This window comes from Penicillium arizonense (assembly GCF_001773325.1).
Source record: "Penicillium arizonense strain CBS 141311 chromosome Unknown PENARI_contig003, whole genome shotgun sequence".
NCBI lineage: Eukaryota > Fungi > Ascomycota > Eurotiomycetes > Eurotiales > Aspergillaceae > Penicillium > Penicillium arizonense.
In genome coordinates, this window is record NW_019173280.1 from 476,257 (window position 1) to 494,433 (window position 18,177).

General features: G+C 47.7%; 5 protein-coding genes across 5 annotated transcripts; 2 read left to right on the forward strand and 3 right to left on the reverse strand.

The window, feature by feature from the left end:
* Window positions 1–268: 268 nt before the first annotated feature.
* Window positions 269–4,557, reverse strand: PENARI_c003G03931 (uncharacterized protein; the record flags this gene model as incomplete). Its single annotated transcript, XM_022628265.1, has 8 exons — window positions 269–1,089; window positions 1,144–1,345; window positions 1,401–1,679; window positions 1,740–1,846; window positions 1,903–2,999; window positions 3,053–4,214; window positions 4,268–4,453; window positions 4,515–4,557. The coding sequence occupies 8 exons, from the start codon at window positions 4,555–4,557 to the stop codon at window positions 269–271; spliced, it is 3,897 nt and encodes a 1,298-aa protein (XP_022491414.1).
* A 488-nt stretch (window positions 4,558–5,045) lies between these two features.
* PENARI_c003G06542 (flavin-containing monooxygenase) lies at window positions 5,046–7,156 on the forward strand (the record flags this gene model as incomplete). The annotated part of the gene is made up of 7 exons (XM_022628458.1): window positions 5,046–5,362; window positions 5,432–5,644; window positions 5,702–5,859; window positions 5,913–6,008; window positions 6,068–6,204; window positions 6,268–6,634; window positions 6,693–7,156. The coding sequence occupies 7 exons, from the start codon at window positions 5,046–5,048 to the stop codon at window positions 7,154–7,156; spliced, it is 1,752 nt and encodes a 583-aa protein (XP_022491526.1).
* Window positions 7,157–7,774: 618 nt separating this feature from the next.
* PENARI_c003G12255 (uncharacterized protein) lies at window positions 7,775–10,826 on the reverse strand (the record flags this gene model as incomplete). Its single annotated transcript, XM_022628847.1, has 4 exons — window positions 7,775–8,535; window positions 8,602–9,544; window positions 9,597–10,010; window positions 10,077–10,826. 4 exons carry the CDS (start codon window positions 10,824–10,826, stop codon window positions 7,775–7,777), a joined length of 2,868 nt encoding a protein of 955 aa, XP_022491285.1.
* A 1,724-nt stretch (window positions 10,827–12,550) lies between these two features.
* Window positions 12,551–14,455, forward strand: PENARI_c003G01801 (uncharacterized protein; the record flags this gene model as incomplete). The annotated part of the gene is made up of 7 exons (XM_022628126.1): window positions 12,551–12,723; window positions 12,810–13,003; window positions 13,052–13,164; window positions 13,470–13,571; window positions 13,620–13,779; window positions 13,839–14,149; window positions 14,204–14,455. The coding sequence occupies 7 exons, from the start codon at window positions 12,551–12,553 to the stop codon at window positions 14,453–14,455; spliced, it is 1,305 nt and encodes a 434-aa protein (XP_022491719.1).
* Window positions 14,456–14,805: 350 nt separating this feature from the next.
* Window positions 14,806–16,568, reverse strand: PENARI_c003G00677 (putative MFS sugar transporter; the record flags this gene model as incomplete). Its single annotated transcript, XM_022628042.1, has 5 exons — window positions 14,806–15,194; window positions 15,265–15,788; window positions 15,843–16,080; window positions 16,139–16,479; window positions 16,531–16,568. The coding sequence occupies 5 exons, from the start codon at window positions 16,566–16,568 to the stop codon at window positions 14,806–14,808; spliced, it is 1,530 nt and encodes a 509-aa protein (XP_022491637.1).
* Between the last annotated feature and the right edge of the window lie 1,609 nt (window positions 16,569–18,177).

Below are 18,177 nucleotides of genomic sequence, written 5' to 3' on the forward strand. Positions count from 1 at the left end.
CTATGGGGGCGAAACCTGAGCTCGAAAGCATGCAAGAATGTCTATCATCAACATTCCTCTTCTAGTACATTGGAATAATTCTTGCGTTCAGTCCTGCTGTTTCTTCCACAACTTCCGTCTTTGCTTTTTTTTGGTAAAAGTTCTTAACTTTTGATTAGCTGGAGCCCGACTCTTTTCATGCATATCGAATACTGTTTACCTGGACCCGAGAGAAGGATAATACATTTAGTAAAAGAAATAAATACAAAATGTCTAACTACGTATACTCCTAGACCTCCTCTGCCAAGCTCCGATTGGCGGCCACACTACCGTTGGCGATAGGGACAAACGACGGCATGACCGTTGACTGATCCACGCTAGATTGCTTTGGCTCCCCAGGGACTCCATATCCTCCACCACCAGGGGTTTCAATAACGAACCGGTCCCCAGGTTGGACGCGGATCGAATTTTTACCACCAACGGAGATATGCCGGCCAGCCTTGGTGATCCATGTGTTTTTCCCGCGCTTGCCATCAGCACCGCCTGCCATACCGTAAGGCGCAAAGCTGCGGCGTTCGGAAAGGATGGACACAGACATCGGCAGCCGCAGCTCAACATCTCGGATAACGCCTTCTCCTCCAGGATACATTCCGGCGCCGCCACTCCCGTCACGAAGACTGAAACGACGCAGAATCACCGGATAGCGGCGTTCTAGTGATTCGGGGTCTGTGATGCGCGTGTTGGTCATGTTGGTATGCACGCCGCTTGTGCCAGCCCAGCTGGGGCCTCCACCACTCCCGCCAGCGATGGTTTCATAGTATCCGAACCCATGCTCTCCATCATTGCCGAAGGTGAAATTATTCATGCACCCTTGACTGGCAGCGCAGACCTTGAAGCTCTTGAAAATGACGTCCACGATCCGTTGCGAGGTCAATACGTTACCCGCGCACACTGCGGCTTCGAAGCTCGGCCGCAACAGCGACCTGTCAGGAACGATAATCTGTACAGGTTTGATGCAGCCGTGGTTGAGAGGAATGTCAGAGTTAACCATACAGCGCAAAGCAAAGATGACTGCCGAGTTGCAGATCGCAATTGGGGCATTCCAGTTTCCTACAGTCAATCAGTTATTGAAATTTCAGTGGTGAGCCATTCAGATAAACGTACCATAAACCTCTGGACCCGTTCCTGTAAAGTCAAAGATGGCGGAACCATCTGATGGGTCAATGGTTACTTTGAGCACGATCGGGGTCCCGTCGTCCATGTAGTCTACCGCGGATATCTCTTCTCCATTGCGATCATGGGCAAGACGCTTCAAGAGATTCCGCACGGCGAGCTCAGCCGAGTCTTGAACTGCGCGCATATACATCTGTTTCAGTTAGCCTGGTGGTCCATTATATTCTTGCGTCATCAATGGTAATTACCTGAACTACATCCATAGAATATTCCTGGATTAGTTGGCGCACGAGACGGATGCCACAGTGGTTTGCAGCAACCTGCGCTTTCAGATCAGTGACGTTATCCTGGAAGCATCGGGATCCACTGGAGCCTGGGAAACGCGCAGGCTCTACGCACAACATGCGGTGAAGCTCTTCCTCATCGAAATGGCCAGCGCGCACAAGCAGGTACGAATCAAAGACTGCGCCCTCTTCAGATAATAGCTTTGACAAGGGTGGCATTGAGCCAGGAAGTATGCCCCCGACCTACGGAAGTGTGTTAGTCTATGGATTGCTTGGAGTACTTGGAGCATGGAGAGAACTTACGTCGGCGTGGTGACCGCGCGAAGCGGCCCAAAATATTATGTCCTTTCCATCAGAGTCAAAGACAGGGGTAATGACCGTGAGGTCAGGAAGATGGACACCTCCAAATGCTTCATGATAACGCGTTAGCTGCTGGATCCACTCGTATTTGACTTGAGATACCTACCTGGTGTATTGGAGAGCAAAACATCACCATCCTGCAGCTTGCCCTGCCACTCGGCAATCTGTGATCTGACTGCAAAGGCCATACTCCCGATCATGGCGGGTACATGGGGTGCGTTGGCGACCAAGTCTCCTTCGGGTGTGAAAATCGCACAAGTGAAATCCAACCGCTCTTTAATATTGGCACTGATGCTGACGTTTTGTAAAACGCGTCCCATCTGCTCTGCAATGCCCATAAACCGATGGCGGAAAATGGAAAGTTGAACTGGGTCAATGACCTCTGCACTCGTCAATTTTGGACCTGAGGAGCTCACATCCAGGACCAGTACATCTTGTGTCAATGTCGCCTTTGATTGCGGGCTGACCAAGATTGTCTGGGTTTTGTCAATCACGAAGGCTGGTCCTGAGATCTGGCATCCATCGCTCAAGCTGTCAAAATGGTATACTGGTGTGTTTACCCATCCCATTGGACTGAAGTAAGTGGATTCATATGATTTGGGAACCGGGGCCACTGATCCAGACACGAGTTTGGGAGGGGAATTCAAAGATTTGCCCGAAGGCATTTCAGAGAATACACTGGTGCCAATCGCCCGAACGCGAATAGTGTCAACATACACTGCGCGGTTAGTTGGAGTGAATCCAAATTGCTGATGATGAGCTTTGATGAATTCTTCCCGAGGGTCCCCAGAGCTATCCAGGGAGACCATGATTGAAGTCTCGCTACCATCGTATCTCATATTCAGGAAGCGGCGGGTCTGAACATTGTTAAATGGTTGCATGGACTCATTGCCTCGGGTGGTGTCTGCGAGAATTTCCATGTCTCTGTATATCGTTTTGGACGTAGAGTCGTCAAAGACTTTTGCGCATACCCGCTCTTCCTCATGCACAAGATCTGCCAATCCAATTCCATAGGCAGAGAGGATAGAGGAGTATTTATGGATCAAAACTCTCCCAATACCCAGGGCTTCGGCTATAGCGCAGGCATGTTGACCCCCTGCACCACCAAATGACGCGAGGTGATGCTTTGCAACATCATAGCCCTTGGCTTCGGTCAAACTTCGAATGGGTCCGCACATTGCCGAGTTAGCGACCTGGAGGAAACTGCAAGGAACTTAGTGGCCGAATCTGGTGCTTGTATTCTGGATATTACTCACCCATCCGCTACCTCTGCCCACGTCAGTGATTTACCCGTCTCTTGGTTGATAGTTTGAGTGAGATCCTTGAACTTGGCAAGAACAATCTCTCTGTCCAATGGTTCATTCTCATTAACTCCAAACACCGAGGGAAATTCCCCTGGAAGCAACCGCCCCAGTGCCAGATTTGCATCTGTCACAGTCAAAGGACCTCCTTTACGGTAGCAGGCCGGCCCAGGATTGGAGGTGGCACTTTCAGGACCAACTGACATGAGACCATCTTTCCATGCCAGTATACTTCCTCCACCAGCCGCGATAGTATTCACATTGAGTTGTGGGGCTTGAATCGCGATCCCAGCAGTCGTCGTTTCAAAGATATGATCCAGTTCGCCGTCGTATCGACTAACGTCGGTGCTGGTTCCTCCCATATCAAATCCAATGACAGGGACTTGATCTTCTGCGTCGAAACACGTTTGGGAAAAGCCGATAACACCTCCTGCCGGCCCAGAGAGAATAGAGTGCAGCCCAGAGAGTTTTGACGAGGGCACCAATCCACCATCTGACTGCATGAACTCCAATCGCGTCCCGGACTGGTCGATATTAGGAAAATTCCTTGAGAATTGTTGCAAGTATTGTTCGATGTTTGGAGTCAGGTATGCGTCGACTACCGTGGAATTTCCTCGTGGGACAAGTTTTGGTCGAGGTGAGGTTTGATGTGAGAGAGATATATATTCGAACCCAATCTCGAGCGCCAATTCGCGAATCTGCAACTCATGAGTTGGGAAGATGTAAGAATGCATGAGGCACACCGCCAAGGAGCGGAACCCTTTTTTATATATATCTTGCAGATAAGTCCGAGTACTTGCCAAGTCGATAGGCTGCAGCACTTGAACAACCTCACCAGAGGTACCAATGATCGACTCGACTGGCTCTGGAGATTGCAGCTTCACGGTACGGAGATTTGAGTCACTGCATGCCCCAACCGTCACGCGCTCTTTGACTTCAAAGACGTCTGTGTACAGCGGTTTTGATCGTCGAATTGACAGATCGAACATGTACGGTCGGCTTTGATTGCCAATATACAAGATGTCCTTGAAGCCTTCGGTGACAAGTAAGGCTGTGCGCTCGCCTTTGCGCTCGAGTAGCGCATTAGTTGCAACCGTTGTGCCCATACGGATCCATTCTGTTCAATTAGCACCAAAGTAACCAAACATGGTTCTGAGCGATAACTCTTACCAACATCCTTAAGATCAAGTTCAGAGCCTCTTGGAATTGAAGTTTTATAGTGTATCTCCAAAACGCGACGAATCGCCTCAGTTGGCGCGTCGGCATAGTTCTTCGGGTCGACAGACAAGATCTTCACTAGAATATCGTTCCCGTTGATCACTTTGCAAATACAATCGGTGAAGGTTCCTCCGCGATCTGGTCATACTAGTCAATACTACAGCAGGAGATACACTGAGGGTTGGGGTTCAACTCTCACCAATGGAAATGCGCAACGGCTTCTTGTTGGTACCTTCAGGCATCTTGGATGTGATTACAGGCTCAGTAGAATACAGCAGAATTGGTGGACGAGGTGATCAACAGGCAGAAAGGGGTAAGCGTGTCTATTAGAGGTCTTAGGTGGCTTATCATGATTAAAGTACAAGTCCATGACTAGTTGTAGATTGACGATCATCCACCCCTCTTCGCCCTTCTCTCCGTGGTGGAGATGGTGGAGATGGTGGAGAGGGAAGAGAGCCCTGGAGAGGAAAGTGATAAGGCTGGTGGAGCTCCGCTCCGCCACTCCAGCGACGCGGAGCTCCACCACACCGACGCAGAGCTACAGTTTGGAAGCGCGACTCCAATTGTCCACTATCCATTCTGCAAACTAAGCACAAAATGTAATGAAATACGCGCTAACGGGAAGAATCTCATAAATGCATCAATCCCGCGCCTTTGCATCTCCATGATTTGATGAGCGAAGCACTCTGATCATCTCTCCACTTTATTCATCCTGCTTCTTCTACCCAAAATGGGATCTATCGGTGACTATAATGAGCTCAAGGCGGCCAATGGAGTTGGAAATGGGACTAAGCCTTATGAAATCGTGGAAGAGCCAAGCCGATACCGTCGCAAAATCCGTATCATCGTGATCGGAGCTGGCGCGAGTGCGTTAAACTTTGCCCACGATATCGACACAAGCCCGTTAGATACAGAACTGGTTCTTTATGAAAAGAACCCAGAGATTGGTGGCACTTGGTATGAGAACCGCTACCCCGGATGTGGATGTGACATTCCTTCCGTCAACTATCAGTTCTCATGGGCTCCCTCTCCAGACTGGACCTCCTTGTAAGTGCAGTCAAGTACCCGTCTTATTCGAATAACTAAATGGGCATTCAACTTACCGGGTGTTGGTAGTTACTCGGGTGCACCTGAAATCTTGAAATATTTCAAGGGCATTGCCGACAAGTACGGGCTTCGGAAATATATTCGCCTGGACCACAGGGTGGTAGGTGCGACTTGGGTTGAGCAGGATCAACAGTGGCATGTAAAAATCCAAAAAGGAGATAATCCTGAAGATGTCTTTGAGGACAAAGGTCACATATTGATCAACGCAAGTGGTGTGCTGAAGTGGGTATCCTTTTTTTTTTTTTACGGTTGTAAAATGATGAGACTGACGTACTTCAGCAAATGGAAATGGCCCGCGATCAAGGGCCTGGAAACCTTCCAGGGCCCTAGACTTCATAGTGCACACTGGGACGACAACGTTCAATTGCAGGGGAAACGTGTGGCTGTTATCGGCTCAGGCTCCTCTGCAGTGCAAATCGTTCCGAGCATTCAGCCCAGTGAGTTTCGTTGGTTTAAAGCGCGAAAGGAAGTATATTAACGGCCAATATAGAGGTGTCATCTCTCAAATGCTTCATTCGCAGTGCCTCGTGGGTGACTGCCGGTTTTGGCCAACGGTTTGCAGGAAAAGGGGGATCAAATTTCAAATGTAAGGCTTTCCTCAAGCGGGCCTTATTAAACCTCAACCCGGAATACTGACAATAACAGATAATGAGAAGCAAAAAGAGATACTGCGGAATGACCCTCAGAAATACCTGGCATATCGCAAGAAGATTGAGTCTGAGCTCAACTCCCGTTTCCGATTCATTCTCAATGGATCCGAGGAGCAAGCAAACGCGCGAGCTGTAAGATTCCCGTCTCGACCCAGTACACTTCTAGCCATTCCTGACAAGACAAAAATCTTTTAGTACGCGGAGAAAGATATGCGATCCAAGCTTGCCGGTTGTCCAGAGATCGCAGACTGGATTGTCCCGAAGAATTTTGCAGTGGGCTGCCGACGACCTACACCCGGAAATGGATACCTCGAGGCGCTTTGCAGCGAGAACACCTCGGTTGTCAGTCAATCCATTGAAGAGTTTACCCCCAAGGGCATTAAGACTGCGGACGGGGTTGAGCACGAGGTCGATGTTATCGTGTGTGCTACCGGCTTTGATGTCAGTTGGCGGCCAGCGTACCCGACAATCGGCCGGAAATCTCGTAGTCTGAGTGAAGAGTGGAAGAATGTTCCAAGGACTTACCTTTCCATCACAGTTCCACACTTCCCCAATTACCTCAGTGAGCCCCTCCGCGCCCTCAGCCCTAAAGTGTTGGGATGCTAATTCCGACTGAACAGTCTTCAACGGTCCCTTTGGCCCCTACGGCCACGGAAGTTTCCTTCCAATCACGGAGACCCTATCAAGACACTTCCTCCAAATCCTTGAGAAAATGTCATCGGAAGGTGTGACTTCTTTTGACCCCAAAACTGAGGCGGTTGCGGATTTCTTTGAACACCACCGAAACTTCATGCCTCGTACCGCATGGACATCTCCATGTCGTTCTTGGTTCAAGCAGGGAACGGTCGATGGGGAGGTGATGATGTGGCCGGGCTCGAGAATTCATTTCTTTGAAACCATGAAACAGCCCCGTTGGGAAGATTACAACCTCAGTTATACAACCTCTAATCGGTTTGGCTATCTTGGCAACGGTTTCGCTGCACGCGAGTTCGATGGAAGCGACTTGTCGTGGTATCTGGGTACGATTGACGGGAATGAAAAAGCGCATCTCCCCGACGAGTATTTTGAGGACTTCATGGTTTAGTGGACTCTGGCACAGACAGAATCAAAACACATTTGGGGACATTATTAGCTTCCAAAGCAAGTAAATTTAGACACATTAGCTGTAAAAAGTCTGGCAATAGTTTTGAATGTCTTCCTAATCATCTTCATACATGTGCTTCTATAGCTCTTTCTGATTCCTTGGTGCCTTGGAAATTTTTTCAAATTCCGTGATGTGTTGAGAATGAGACCGTGTATTTATTCTCTTTCTTCGATGGAGGGGAACCGCTTTAGTGTCAGTTGCCCGGAAACTTCGGAAATGTTTTACAGTGTAAGTCAGACTGGAAATCTCTAATACTTGATATGGATATACTCAAACAGAGTTGATACGAAGTAGACCGGCAACTGTCGCCGAGGCTTAACTGTCTTGACTAAATCTGACGAGAGAGACCGTCAGCATGAAAGATTGATGCTGACTTCCTTTCTTCTATCCTTAACTGGCTGTTTGTTTCTCTTCTGTAAAGTGGACACTTGATATAGCCAAAGGAGGACGAAAATTTATTTGATCAGCTCGAACTCTACCAGTGTAAGTAGCGAAGTATATGCAATTCTTTTAGATTTAACTCACAACACATTGTCTTCATGACTTAAGGACAATGGTCTATCGTAATGTCCACTGCTCAACTACATCAGCCAAGCTATCTTCGTCTCCAACATTGCCTGGAAAAATGATCAATGGTAGGTCAGTCCATTTGACCTTCCGTCCTCCTTGATCTTGACTCTTGAAATCTTCCTCCTTCTGGCACCACCAAACGGGAACCCCAGGCGCCGCCTGGCCTAGTACTCTTGCACGTTTTATGGCTATACCAGCTGTCGCTGCATCAGATGATGTCACGCCTCCCTTCGCTAGCAGGTAACGAGGGCAAACGCTCAAGTGGCGGACAATGTGTACCAAGGCATTCGCGGCCAAGTTGTTGATGTCCATGTTCGTTATTTTTTCTGAAGCTTGCGATCCCCAAGAATTGACAGAATCCAGTGTCACAAGATCTCGGCTGGTCATAACCAGCACATCCTTGCCATCTTGGAGGTCTCCAGACGCACATGCAACAATGTCTTGCAACACGGGTGAATGACGAAGCATTGTGGGGATGTCGGGATATTCCTGGAGCTCGATCAATAGGGCTGGCACTTCCACAGTGAGAGTTGTTAAATTGCCCCCTGATCTCTGGATCAATGATTGAACTTGCTTGGTGGACTTGGGAACATAGGAGCCCGCTATAATTAGTCCTCCGGTACGTCTCACAGGTTTGAACGTTGGGATCTGTCTCGGTAAAAGGACGGGTTTTTCTGGGATCGCGAGGCGACTAGATACAAAGCTCGCCCCAGTTCGATAGGCAAAACGGAGTTTGTGCTTTCTGCGGACTGTAACCAAGAAGTAAGTTTGAAAGAACTATATGCCGTAAATGAACCAGAAACAGGGATGCTTACCTTCCAATAACGCCAGGCTGAACATAAGCATATCCTCGGTTTGGACTGCGTTAACGATCAGGATTCCACCTTTAGGCACTAGAAGCAACTTTTGTTCGATTGCGGAAATTCCTCCGAGTCTGATGTCCTCCAATGTGACAGACACTATGTCTTTGCTGGAAAATCGTGATCCTGCTTTTTCACGAACCCACTCTCTGAGATTTGAGGATCTGTATCCAAAGGTTCTATCCTTGGCGAATGGAGTCTTTGCGGCTGGGACCAGGGTATCTCGGTCACCCACATATTGTATGTCGTCGATAGTATAGCGAACACCTGGTCCAAAAAATGGTGCGAGAATCCATGCATCGGGAGAGCCAATCGTATCAATAAGCGATTCGACTTCTTCCAGGAAATGGCCACGCAATGTAGAGTCTCCCCGAAGGACGACTTCGAACTTTTTACCAGTCATATCAGCCGCCCGGGAAACGTTTCGCAGTATTTCACTGACTAGTGTGCGAGCTTCGTTGGGAGGCAATGCGCGACTATTGGTCAAAATGAAAAAGCCTCCACTCTCTGACCGGAACTCTGAGGCCAGAAGATCAACATCCCACATGGTGAGGACATTAATATCGTGGCACGTCTGCGTTCCTGTTGGGTCATCGTCAAGAACAACGAGCTTGAAGTCCTGCTCAGCCCGTAAATGGTCTTGAATACTGCATAGGAGGTTTTCAACATTGTGCTCAAGTTTAGGCAGTTTGGAGAACAATTCCGAGAGAGGAACTGGGTCATATTCGGTAATATGCAAGGGTTCGACAGAAAGATTTGATGTTGTCCATAATTTGAAGAGCGCTGCTTGACCTTCCCCGCCCAGGCCATAGGTCACAGCCTGTTGTAATAGCTGGAATGTAGTAGCTGTGAGTTGAAGAGGATAATTATGTGTTTGGGCGAGGGTCATCACTTCTTTCTGTCGATTTGGTCAGTTACGTCGATCGAAGCTTTGAATAGGAAAGACCTACCAGCTTGTTCCGTGTCTGTGTGATGGTGTTTCCAGATAATAGGTCGCCAGCCAAAATCTTTGAGGCAACATTTTTGAAGGATTCACTAGCACCAGCGGCATTTGAAATAATTGATGTAAGGGTGTTGGTCGAAATGCCGAGTTTCTTTCCGAGGGCCAGAGCTTCAACCGCTGCTAAGGTGTGGACAGTCTCCAGTAACTGGCATATCAATTCAGATGCGCGCGCAGTATCAGGACTCTGGTAATGTGTTGCTTCCGAAACCAGAGATGGAGTTTCTGCTAGAAAAATTCGAACAAGACTCGCATCGTCGTCTTTTTCATATCCCATCCGCGCGGCATATTGATAAAGTCGTTCTGTCGCAGACGCTATATAAAGAGGGAAATCCTGAAGGAGACCTTCCGAGGTCACGATTCGCTGATGTAGGTGTCAGTGGAAGAGACTTAATGCTTCCCTAAGGGTTACTAGGGGTAGAAAGCTTACCATATCCTTAACAAAAATACTGATAGCGGAGTGAGGTGTCCAGTCGTTGGAGAGCATATGAGTTACTCGATTCTCAAACATCCAACTACACGCTGGGCCTTTTAGAACAGTCTCATATAACTCCTTTGTGTTCACTCCCAAGGTTGCAGCTAGCCCCATTGCCTCTGCAGAGACAGCAATATGAATACCGGCAAGGTGCTGGTTGACAAGTTTGACCTTGTTCGCGGCGCCTAGTCCTCCATCAATCTCGTATAGATTCTCGCTCATTGACTTTAAGATTGGCTGAGCGGTATTCAAAACATCCGTCGGGCCCGATGATAGAATGGTCAGCGTTCCTCGAGCGGCACGTATGGTTCCACCGGACACAGGACAATCCAACAACTGTATGTCTGCTCTTTGGAAAACTTGGTGGATGCGGTCCAAAATTCCCACCGGAAACCCTGGAGCAACAGTTGAGCACAATATGACAATCGCGTTCTGTGTCAAGCCAAACACTGCGCCCGTTGTATCGGCGAAAAATGCATCGTCGGTCTGCGCAGAATTCGCAACCATGCAGATAACAACGGACGCCCCTTGAACGCATTCCCTTGGACTAGAAGCGGCTGCACCGCCCATGGCGAGCAGTTTCTCTAGGGCCATGGGATTGACATCGAATCCGGTCACAGCGAAACCGTCGTCGAGCAAGTGTAGGGCCATTCCCATTCCCATGGCACCCAACCCGATGAAGGCAACCCTTTGCTTAGAAGCCATTCTCGTCAAAAGTTTGGCTTGTATATTTCAAGTGTATTGAAGTCGAATTGGAGGAGGTAGATATAACAGTCAGGGCATGCGAAATCCACTGTTCTATTTAGACCTGACGAAGTGACGAGACGTGGCCCCGATCTTTTTCGTTCAACAAGTTTGTCGGGAAATTAGTGGTTTGCCGTACTAAATATCCCATTTTCGCAACCATATCCAAGTCACTAGATCTAATTGCGTACGGTAGAGGCCCCCAGCAAGGGTGTTGACGGGGGAAAGTGAGCTCCACCACTCCACCACTCCACCGTTTCCCGGTCACTCCACCACTCTCTCCCGCCACCGTCCATGTCCCTCACTTTACTACCAGTTCTCATCGACCCGGCATAGACTTGCGCACCGTAGGGAAACAAAATGTGATTTTATTGAAACAACGAGAGAATGATGGCGAAAAAGTACTGGATTTGACTCTGTTGTCTCGCAATTAGCGTATCTCGACGCACCAGAGGCACAAATGTTGTATTCTCTCGATGAGCGCAAGTCTGGTGAATACATTTCAAGTACAGGTTTAGCGCCTTCCAAGGTTGATTCAGTGAGCTCTTCTCAGTGGCGTCCTTTCCTTGATAAATCGTTTTAATTCACTTACAGCGCAGGGCTACACATCAAAATCTGACACAGCCACGGGCTGGCGATTTGCATAGACAATCTATCGAAAACAGAAATAAAATACAAGTCTGGAAAACCTTCTTTGCACAACTCACTGATGACCCAAGCTGCAATAACGAACTTACTTGAACCCGGGATAGCCTTGATCCGCCGCAGGGTTTCACTATCTCCTTCATGCCATTGCCGGAATACAGCCGATGACGAGAGCCATTTGCAGATTCCTGCCAGGTATGAGCCGCGGTGCTTGCGTGTGTTCGGTTTTCCTCTTGGCCGTAAGGAGTCGATTGAAGCCATTCCTGATCTTGATGAGGTCCTCGCCTGGCAAAGGGAGATAGAACCACGTCAATATGCCGAAGTAGAGGTTAGCAGTAGATACTATCGCTAAGTTAAAGGAGTTTTATTCGCATTGAAGACCTCTTGCATGGTTTTCGTTGCTGGAGGTTATGAAGACCCAATTATTGCTCCATTCAAGTGGTACAATTAAAAAGCAAACAAAATGCTCGACCCTAACGCTACGCAGTCGCGGCCCTCGGATGAGCTCGAAATGGAGATTCGAGAGGCCTAGGTGCAGGTCGCAAAGCTGAGACGGCAGTGGCGGCAGAAGAAATATGGTATGTAGAGCTACCTAAGTAGTTGCTCGGATGGATCTCTTTACTGACACCGGGTTATTCCCCCAAAATCTTTGAGTAGGACGCCTTGTGTTGCAAGGGGGCGAGTTTTAAACTGTTCACTAACACCGCTGTTATGTCTATGTTCTTTTGTTCTTTTGTTCTTCGGAATTTTCGATCGTATTATTGTCTTATTGTTACGGCAACTAAAAAAAGGAAAATGTACCTAGTGAATGAGAACGATGAAGAGAGAGGTAAGAAGTATACAACAATGCTATAACCCCTGTAACAGCTAGTCGAGGGGTTCGATACTTAGCAATGTAGTACAACCCCCTCGCATATCTCCATCCAATGGTTGGCTGCGTTGCCCCCATCACGCGCTATCAACGGAAATAGCGTCTTAGCCTTAAATTCTAATTAGATCGTTCTTTATAACTCTAGGAGCTCATATCAACGAGAAACAACATGGCGAAGAATCAAGAGCCTTGTAGTTCAACTCAGCCGTTCATCACTGATGTTTCTGACGAAGATGGACCCAAATCCAGCCCCCTGATTAACGAGTCAAATATCTTGCAAGGGCGCCAGATCGGCGTCTTTGGTGCTATTTCGCTGATTGTCAACAAAATTGTCGGAGCCGGGTATGTCCCATTTGTGTCCTCTTTGGTTGGTTTTTAGAGATACTGACTCCAATGAGAATATTTTCCACTCCTTCTTCTATCTTCAGACTGAGTGGCAGTCCCGGGATGTCCCTCATCCTTTGGGTGATCGCAGGTGCAATATCAACATGCGGGGCAATGGTCATGCTAGAATTCGGCACTATTATCCCTAGATCGGGAGGCATGAAAGTTTACCTTGAACGATCCTTCTCGCCAAAGCTATTGATCACATGCATCTACCTATTTTACTGCGTCTTCCTACGTGAGTACTATTTTCCACGCATTGGTCTATAGCTCTAACAAAACGCAGAGGTATCGTCAGGTAACGCCATAACTTGCGCATCCTATCTTCTCAAAGCTGCTGGCGTTGAGTCAACAACATGGAAGCTTCGAGGCTTAGCAGTTGCCGCTGTTTCCTTTGCAGTGTGTATTCATATCGTTGCCCCACGTGTTGGTCGAGGCTTGCAAGATATAATGAGTGCAATGAAGCTATTTATCCTTCTTTTCATTGTTTGCACTGGTTTTGCCGCACTCGGGGGCCATCTTAACGTCCCAAATCCGCATAATTTTGATTTATCTACATCTTTCCAGGGAACGTCAAAGAACGGTTATAACGTTGGCACGGCATTGCTGGATGCCATCTTTTCGTTTCAGGGATACGATAATATGAACATGGCAAGTACCCTTGCATTACAAGGACGATCGGGTTTTGCTGACCAAGGATATAGGTTCTTTCCGAGGTCAAAAACCCACAAAGGACTCTTCGGATTGCGCTACCTACAGCTATGGGTAGCATTACAGTTCTCTATGTTCTAGCAAACATCGCTTATGTAGGTGGTCTTTTTGCGGTTCTTTTCCATATCTAACTTGCCTTTCAGTTCGCCGGTGTATCAAGAGAGGAGTTTAGAGATTCCGATCTCACCATTGCCGCATCTCTCTTCAACAACGTCTTCGGCGAGTCGGCTGGCGCAAAAGCTCTTCCGGCGATGGTTGCAATATCCGCCATAGGTCACCTTCTAGGAGTCGCTTTCACTGTTCGTAAGTATTACCAGGACAAAATATGATACTGCGAAGCATTTACTCATCTTTAACCATAGCACGAGTGATCCAAGAACTAGCGAAAGATGGCATTATGCCATTCCCAGATATCATCATGCAAAATCGACCTTTCCGAACACCTGTCTGGTGTCTATTAATCCATCTGGCCATGACAACTCTCTTCATCTGTGCCCCTCCCGCAGGTGACGCATTTGAATTTGTTGTCAGTCTCAATTCATATCCGACAGTGTTACTTCTCACCGCTGTCACTATCGGATTGATTAAATTGCGGGTGTCAAAAGAGGAGGATTCGCAGTCTGCTTTTACCGTTCCGTGGGCTGTTATTGCTTTCTATCTAGCTGGAAATATTGTGAGTATCTTTCTCCGTTAACAAAGCTATAATTTCTACTAACTAAATTTTTAGTTTCTTCTTGTCATGCCTTTTGTCCCACCACCAAATGGCAAAGGAAATACCAGCCTTCCCTATTGGCTATCTCCGGTTGTTGCCCTGGCCATTCTCGCGCTAGGCATAATCTACTATGTTGGTCGTTTTGTTTTGCTACCGTGGATCTTCGGATATCAACTTGGCTTCGTTACTGTCGATCTCAGTGATGGATCTCAAGTATCAAGGTATCAGATAATGAGGACCTGGGTGGCTTGCCCGGTCATGAATTAAGCAATTCCATATCTACAACTAGGGTTGTAAGACTTTTCCCGCCTCCGCCTTTGTATGATCTATATGATAAACCCGAGGCACTCGAAAATGCGCAAGAGGTGGAAAAAGAGAGGTCAAAATAAGGCGAAAACAGTGCATGAAATGGTACACTCGCTTCGAGGCTTTCGTAGAGAAACTGCCCAATACTTCATGGCATTGTGTACACATTTATCCTGAACGGTATGATATTTCCGAGAAGCACGGCTAGCGCACTTTCATTAAAGACTAAATGCCGTACATAGCAACAAATCCGGTATCGTTATAACATTTTCGAAACAAACAACCCACCAATAAAGTGGTATTAGACACAATTACTTAGAGCCGACATTCTCAACAGTAACGGCACCAGGCTTTTCGCTTCCCTCGTGAGTCATCTGAACTCCTTTCTGGTGGGCCAGCACCTCCTCTCCTTGAGCAACGTGATTAGCGCCGCCGAACAGGGTATCGATCTCCTCAAGAGAGACCTGTTTGGTCTCTGGGATGAAGAAGAAGACGAATGCGGCAAGTAGGAAGTTGATTCCAGCGAACATATAGAAGGCGAAGAAACCTTCGTTGTCGAGGAAGATGGGGAAGAATTGCTGGACGATGGCATTGGCGACGTTCTGGGTCTGCGAGGCCATTCCCACGGCTTGGGCGCGGACGTTCATTGAGAAAATCTCGGATGTCCAGATCCACACTGTTGCGCCCCAAGACGGCTTGTCTGTTAGGTTGTGTTAGTTGTGTTTCTTTTTTTGAAGATGATGAGATGAAGAGTGGTAGGGTCAACTCACAGAAGAAGATAAACAGGAATAGTAGGAACACAATAGATATACCGACAGGCTCTGATTTCGCTCCGTTGGCAAGAGAAGGGGTTTCGGTTTCGACGGCGGAGACAACAATCATGCAGAGACCCATGCCGATACCACCGACAATCAGAAGGAACTTTCGGCCAAATCGATCGACAATCCATACAGCGTTCAGGGTGAAGATAATTCCAAAAGTGGCGTTCAATGCGTTGATGAGAGCAATCTGGCTGCTGCTAGTGAACACCTTCTGGTAGATCTTGGTGGAATACGAGTTGAGCGAGCCTTGTCCGGTAATTTGCTGGCCGGCGTTAAGGATCAGTGCCAGACCCATACGCTTGCGAAGTGACTTGTCCTTCCAGAGAGCGGAGTAGTTGCCAGAGATAGCTTCCTTCTCGTATTCGATGGCCTCACGGATCTCCAAGAGTTCTTGCTCTACTTCTTCCTCAGTATCACGGACTTTGGAAAGAGCGGCGCGGGCCTGATCGATTTTGTTTCCTCTTTGGATATACCTGTGAATGGTCAGTATTAGATATTACTGACAGAAAGTATGCATTCACACTCACCAACGGGGACTACCAGGGATAGTGGGAAGGAGTATAAGAATCAGCACTGGAACCAGAAGCTGGAAAATGACGACCATCTTCCAGTCCCACTCGCCCAGACTGGCAGTATGCTTGGTGCAGCCGAAGTTGATCCAGAAGCAGATGAATGATCCGACAGAGTAGAACATCTGCCAGAAGGTCATGATCTTACCACGGATCTCGGGCGGTGCCAATTCACCGATATAGATAGGACCGGCGGCTATAAAGACTCGCAGTTAGCTCGTGGACAGTGAATCAAACACAGAAGTAACACTTACTCAGCGCGATACCCTGCCCAATACCAATGATACATCTACCTGCCAAAAAAAGGGCAATGTTGTGTCGAGGCGTAAACGTCTGCATGAATGTGGCAATAATAACCAGCACACAACCAATACCCATTCCAATCTTGCGGCCCAAGAAGTCGGCACAGGGACCACCAAGGAAGAAACCTCCAAAGATGGCGCCGACCGTGTACGCCGTATTAATGGAGCCAATTGTGTTTGCGTTTGGTTTGTTCATCCATGCTACCCAGTTCTTGGACCCTTGGACGGAATTGAAAACAGATGCATCGTAACCGTAAAGCACCATGCATGATGCGGCAACGAGAGAGATGTACCTGCAGCCTGTGTCAGATTTTGACTCATGGATTAAAGCACATTATACTAACCAATTGAAGGCTCTTTTTCTGCTCATTAAAACACCCATCCTGGCGGTTGTGAGTAGGACACTGAAGGAACGGGGCTGATTAAAGAATAGGGTTGAGGTATGTAGTCGATACCCTATGGATAGCACCACACTCCGGCCTTATATGGCAAACAGTGACCCTCGAGTGAAGGGAGAAAGTAGCCAACAAACAATATGAAACTCTAGGGGCGCAGGAGCGGGCCCAGATATATAAGTAATGCTTAGTGCCTTCCGGGGGGCAAAGCCATACCCAGCCCATGTGAGACCTAAAAGCCATGGCATAATCGGACCATCCCCAGAAATCACAACCCCGGACACGCTAAGAGCAATTTGGCATTTTGATAATGGGGTAGCTATTCTCCAGGATCGCTGAGTGGTGGGGTATCTGAAGTCGAACCGCACATGGCAGGGTGTATCTCAGCCCTGGTTCAATTTCGATTGGCTTGAAGCTCCCTAGATTGACTGGTGCGGACCTGGGGTAATGCTGATCTGGGGTTCGAGGATATTTTTCGTGGTTGTTCCGGTGAGATGAATAGTTCGGATTTCCACGAATCGGCGGTCTGGAGAAGGGAGGCTTGGGAGAAAATCGACTCCACCAATAGGGTAAATGGTCAACAAAGCAAGGATAAAAGAACCTGGAAGAATCAAAAGCCAATGCCAAAAACAGGTAAGAGATTATAAGCGAAGCTTGGCTCCAGGACCCATTTGACTCGTTCCCGCGATGAGTTTGAGTTAGGGCTGATTCGCAGTTCTATGTGGTCATGCGATCACCACTTATCCAATGTTTTCCAATTGAGCACGAAATAAGTACGATTAGGATAGACTTGAGGTTTTAAAAGAATGTATACTAATATCGCCCATTCACATTTTCCTGGGAGAATTGTACGCCATCCAAATGGCCAACTCCAACCCTTTTCTAGTCCTTTTTTTGGCCGTTTTTGAGCGGGGTTCCGACAGTCTAATACTAACCTTCCCGGTGCCTAATAAATATACCCACTCCTTCTGTGCCTAGTTAGGATGTATCAGTAAGTTAGTATTAAGAGCTACAACATAGCGAACATAGAGGTAGCTAGAAAGTCAGCTACGTAGCCGTAACTGATTCTATAAACCGAGAATGAAGAGCCATGTTTCGCATGACTTGGATGGATTATGTTTAGAATTTCTATCACGAAACATGCGCTCAAAATGAACTCATATTGCGGTTTCCGATCTATAGCCCTAGAGGTTGGGGACCTATGTAGGCCAAATAGGGCAGATAGATATATAAATGTACTTATATATCCGGCGAGGGCTCTCTATGATTTGTGTACGTCCGCTAATCATATTGCCTGTCTTTGTGGGTAAATTGTAGTGGAAGAGGGCGGTCGGTCCCTAAATGGTTGGACAGCTAGTCGGAAAGAGCGTAAATAATGCATAAAACGGTATACTAGCTTCGATGCTCGTGGATGCCTGCAGGATGTAAGAGACTGTCCGATAATAAAACTGTTTCTTCGTACATGTATATCCGCGTTCTTAAGCTGGGAATACCCGTGATATTTCCCAACTGTACTTCTAATATGGTCAAATGTATGTTGCGCGTTTTTGTATGTGAACTAACCGCAAAAGTCTCCAAGGTTACTTTCTCTCTCAG